At 39.9% G+C, this 5616-nt stretch overlaps 1 protein-coding gene across 1 annotated transcript; it reads left to right on the plus strand.

Moving 5' to 3' along the window:
• Positions 1-690: 690 nt before the first annotated feature.
• LOC131644962 (pentatricopeptide repeat-containing protein At4g21705, mitochondrial-like) lies at positions 691-3605 on the plus strand. Its single transcript, XM_058915595.1, has 2 exons — positions 691-1095; positions 1200-3605. Exons 1-2 carry the CDS (start codon positions 853-855, stop codon positions 2442-2444), a joined length of 1488 nt encoding a protein of 495 aa, XP_058771578.1. The 5' UTR covers positions 691-852; the 3' UTR covers positions 2445-3605.
• The last annotated feature ends 2011 nt before the right edge of the window (positions 3606-5616 follow it).

Genomic DNA, 5616 nt, shown 5'->3' on the forward strand with positions numbered 1-5616 from the left:
GATGATGCCAACATCGAGCAGTTGGCCTTGTGTGGAGGTAAACGTGACATGGTTTTACAGAGTGTCACACCCTATCATGACATCGAATGCTCCTGGTCGTCCACCTCGGTCAGCTCATGAGAAGATCTTGGAGAACCAGCAGGCCCAGGATAACCATGCCACTGATGTCTTGCCGATTTATCAGCGTGTACAATTGCTTGGGCAAGAAGCTTTGGACTTAGGTGTGATTGAAAGAGGTGGTCTTGAAGCGGTGACCATCGTAGAAAGTATGGTTAAGGAGACATCGAGTGCTGCGAGATACAGGAGGCAGAGGAGGGGGTCAGGGGGTTATGATAAGGCATATACAATGCAGTACGTTATGCACTTTTTTTTATTTGCCGATGTATTAATTTTACATTACGTACTTTCTAAACAACATTTATATTATTTTTCGCTATATCAGAACAATATTACCTACCTTAATTGTGTTTGTTTTATTGTTTTCCGTTTATGTGTTTATTAATGATTTAACTACATTACGGATCAAATCTACATTGATTTTTTTTTTTAAAAGTCAAAGATAATTATGTTTCTGCCAACCATTTTATTCAACTATATTTTTGGACATGAATAACCAAAACATCTTTAAATATTTTCGGAACTACATGTGGGAATCAATTTTTCTAAAATTCATTATGGTTCAATTTAAGGTTTTCGGACCCCACAAGGGTGTATTAAGAAATTCTCTCCAACAAAAATTACGGCCCGAGACTAAGGAATCACCGAGATTCAATTTCATCTCCATCTTCCACCATTTCTGCAACTTCTTACCACCCAACAGAAACATAAACCCTACCAACCTTAACCATTACCATGAACTGGAAACTCCTTCGCACCATTGCAATGGACATCAGAACCAGAAACAGATCATACTACACAAGCAGGACCAAGAAACCCAGCCTCTACTCCAAAATCAGCCCCCTCGGAACCCCAACCACAAGCGTCATCCCTCAGCTCGACGATTGGATCTTCAATGGCAACAAAATCACTGTCGGCGAGCTTCAGCGCATCGTTCGTGACCTCCGCAAGCGTAGCAGGTTCACTCAAGCTCTCCAGGTTTTCAAATTCTATCAACCGAAAATTTCAAAACAAAACCCTAAAAATGCTTTTTTTATGGTTTTGATTTGCATTCTTAACTATGTTGCTTAATGGGTATGCAGGTATCTGAGTGGATGAATAAGAATGGTGTGTGCATATTCTCCCCAGTTGAACATGCTGTGCATTTGGATCTTATTGGCAAGGTTCATGGGTTTGTTTCTGCAGAAACCTATTTTGATAGCTTGAAGGAACAAGACAGGAATGAGAAGACATATGGTGCTCTTTTGAATTGTTATGTACGTCAGCGCGACGTCGATAAGTCTCTATCTCATTTGAAGAAAATGAAGGAGTTGGGGTTCGCTACGTCGCCTTTAACGTACAATAATATTATGTGTTTATACACGAATATCGGACGGCATGAGAATGTTGCTGGTGTGTTGTCTGAGATGAAGGAGAATCGTGTTTTACCAGATAACTTTAGTTATAGGATTTGTATAAATTCTTATGGTGTGAGGTCTGATATCGAAGGAATGAAGATGATATTGAAAGAGATGGAGAATCAACCGCACATTGTGATGGATTGGAATACTTATTCTGTTGTGGCGAATTTCTATATAAAAGCTGACCTTTCAAAAGAGGCAATTGATGCGTTAAGGAAATGCGAGGCGAGGTTGGAGGATAAAGATGGAGAGGGTTACAACCATCTTATCTCTCTTTACGCTCGTCTAGGTAAAAAGATTGAGGTTTTAAGGTTATGGGAGATGGAGAAAAATGCTTGCAAGAGGTGTATAAACAGGGATTTTATAACCATGTTAGAATCTCTGGTAAAGCTCGAGGAGTTTGATGAAGCTGAGAAGATACTCAAGGAATGGGAATCCTCTGGTAACTGTTATGATTTGGGAGTTCCTAATGTGGTAATTGTTGGGTACTCTGAAAAAGATTTTCCTGAGAGAGCAGAAGCCATACTTGAAGGTTTACATAACAAGGGAAAGGCCACTAACCCAAACTCTTGGACTCTAGTCGCAAGTCGATACTTGCATAAGGGTGAGATGGAGAAAGCATTTGGGTGCTTGAAAATTGCCATTTCTTTGTATTCGGAAAATAAGAAATGGAAGCCTAACCCTAGGGTGATTGCGGATCTATATAGTTGGATTGGTGATAATGCTTGTGTTGAAGATGCAGAAGCTTTGGTGAGCTTATTGCAAAATGTCCAAAAGAATATACACATGTATCATGCCCTGATGAAGGCTTATGTACGAGCTGATAAAGAAGTTGATGGGGTATTGGACCGCATGAAAAACGATAACATTAAGGAAACCAAAAAAACTATAGAAATTATCAACATGAGGAAGGCGGAAAATTTGTAAACATACTTTCACATGATATTCTTGGGCAGTTTCTAGTGTTCAAGACTCGTTCATGTCTCGCATGGTGCATGGCTAATTTTAGTCCTCAGATTTATGGTTTTCCATGATATTAGGTGCACCCTCTACACCTGATAACTCATTTCTCAATCAAACCCAAGTTCAATACTGCAACTTCTCTCATATGTGAAACCATATTTGTTAGTAGTACTGCAATCTGCAGCAAATCTTACAAACCCAAAAAAGTAAAGCGAAAACATATGCCAAGAATAGAAAATCAGAGTAAAAAAAAAGCAAGGAAAAGGCAGAGAAAGGGGTTGAGCCCTGTTGCTTCCACAGGGGCGATGCATGGCTCACTCGTCAGCATCACAGCGTCATTGTTGCCAACACCTATAGCAGCTCCCAGCACTACTGCTCGTGCCAACCTAAGCTGACCTAGAGAATAGGGATTATTTGTGCAGAGGAGAAGAATTAGGTATTGGACAGGCACAAGTTGTGATAGTTTCTCTTGAAGTTGTGATAGTTTATATAATTCTTAAATTATATAAAACCATATCCCATACTCAATCTACAAACAAATCTTCATAGGTTTAGGTTTCAGAGCATTGTGCGCATTAGGGTGGGTTACACATCTTAGCCATATTCTTGTGAGACTGAATCTTCCTATGCATTAGGGTGGGTTACTCATCTTAGTCATATTCTTGTGAGACTGAATCTTCATGTATAGGAGTGATTTGAGCTTTTTTTAGTATGTAGATCAACTATGCCAATGCGCTGCACGGAATTATAGGTCTTGATTCGGATTCATATTGTAAACGTATAATTTAAACACAAGATTTGGAACACATTATACTATTTCCTCTATTTATTTATGTTTTTTTGCAACTTAAATATCATATACTACAAGTTTTGAAAGGAATACAAATTCCGAAACACAATTGCCATCAAACTATCCATATAGAGCTCCCTCAAGATCTTGAATTCAAATTCTACTAGGCCAGTCCAATCAGAATCCTATTAGGTCAGTCCATACAAAGTTCCGCTTTGCCTTTATATGAGAGGCCTGCTAGCGGACCCTACTACTAGTGAACGGTGAGATTAATCATCTCTTAGATTAGTGTCGCCGAAACCAATCAATTAATCATCTCTTAGATTAGTGTCCCCTATCAATATACTCCATAAGGAAGCTTCAATTTTCCTCACTATTACATGATGTAAATACATGATGTAAATAGTTAATCTTAGTTAGTTTAACTAAGTTAGTTTTAGCTAATTAAGTTTTAGTCACAGCTAACTAGTTTTATATATATACTGTCTTGTACATATCAGATAGAATAATACAATGAGTATAATCCTTTTTTATATTCTCTCTCTCTTGGTATTCCATATCTAACATGGTATCAGTTTGAAACCTTCTTTTTTTTTTCCGCACTTTTCTTCTCTTTCTTGGCGCCTTCATCTTCTTCGCGCCTCTTCTTCCTTGTTGCCTCACCTTCCCTATGGCGATTCCTTACTCCGATTTCGTCACAAATCCGTCTAACCCTTACTATATGCATCCTAATGAGAATCCTTCTCTTGTTCTTGTTCAACCTGTTCTTGACAACAAAAATTACCAGATCTGGTGTAGATCGATGAAGGTGGCTCTCATCTCCAAGAACAAGATCAAGTTTGTTGACGGTACTCTTTCTCCCCCGCCTGTCTCTGATCTTCTCTATGAACCTTGGCTTCGATGCAACAATCTCGTCCTTTCATGGCTTCAACACTCCATTTCTGAGGAAATCGCAAAATCTCTTCTCTGGTATGATCGCGCTTCTCTTGTTTGGAAGAGTTTGGAGAATCGGTTCTCTCAGGGAGACGTTTTCCGTATTGCTGATATTCAAGAAGAGATCGCTCGCCTTCAACAAGGCACTCTTGATATTTCTTCGTTCTTCACCAAATTGATGACGCTCTGGGAAGAAATCGAGAATTTTCGCCCGATCCGTGATTGTATTTGTGCTATACAGTGTTCTTGTGGTGCTGCTTCAGATCTACGCAAATTCAAGGAACAAGATAAAGTAATCAAGTTCTTGAAGGGTCTTGGTGATCAATACTCTCATGTTCGATCACAAATTATGCTGATGTCACCACTACCAACCCTTGATAATGCTTTTAATTTGGTTCTTCAACAAGAACGTCAGTTCAATCTTCATTCAACCACTGATTCTTCAATTGAGTCTCAATCATCGGTGAATCACTTCTCTCAGGCACCCTCTCGACCTTATAACAACTCCGGTCGTGGTCGTGGCCGTGGATCCGGTGGTCGTGGCAACCGGCTCTGCACTCATTGTGGTCGCACCAACCATACTATCGAGACTTGCTTCATGAAGCACGGTTATCCACCTGGTTTTCATCAGCGTAAGCCTAATACATCTGGGGAAAACTCTGCGGTGAATTCTGTTCAAGATGTTGGTTCTGCCTCTCTTACTGCGTCCTCAACAACATCTGCTTCCACATCAACCAATGGTTCAAGTGCTTTGTCTACGATTCAAGAGCAATATACTCAGATCTTGCAGCTACTCCAACAATCTAACTTGCAATCTCCCTCACCTTCCTCTGTTAATTCTGTGTTTGCCACAAACTCTTTATCTCATTCCTCTCTTCATCCCTCTTCTGGTAAGAATCTCTCACAATCTCATAGTAATAATTGGTGGATCGTGGACACTGGTGCCACTGATCACATCACTCACAACCTTGCTAGTTTCTCTTCAACATATCACATTGCACCTAAGTCTATGACCATGCCTAATGGTAACACTGTCACTACCGCTATAGCTGGTTCAATTGTGCTATGTGACTCACTCATTCTCCATAATGTGTACTACTTTCCTTCATTTCATGTCAATATTATCTCTGTCACCACTTTATTTGACTCCACCTTATATGATGTGAAACTTTACCCTAATTGTTGTACTATTGTGCAGTTGCTCCATCCCAAGATGACTGGATTTACAGCTAAGAGGATTGGCAAATTGTATGTTCTCGACACCACCCCACCTCAAGCACTCTCTTTCACATCTGGTTCTGTCAACACCTCCACCTCTCCCCCACTTAGTTCCTTCTAAACATGATCTTGCCACTGTTTGGCACTTTAGACTAGGACACTTAAGTCCTCATATACACAAATGTATCTCTTTTC

The sequence above is a fragment of the Vicia villosa genome, linkage group LG1 (genome assembly GCF_029867415.1).
Source record: "Vicia villosa cultivar HV-30 ecotype Madison, WI linkage group LG1, Vvil1.0, whole genome shotgun sequence".
Taxonomy (NCBI): Eukaryota; Viridiplantae; Streptophyta; class Magnoliopsida; order Fabales; family Fabaceae; genus Vicia; species Vicia villosa.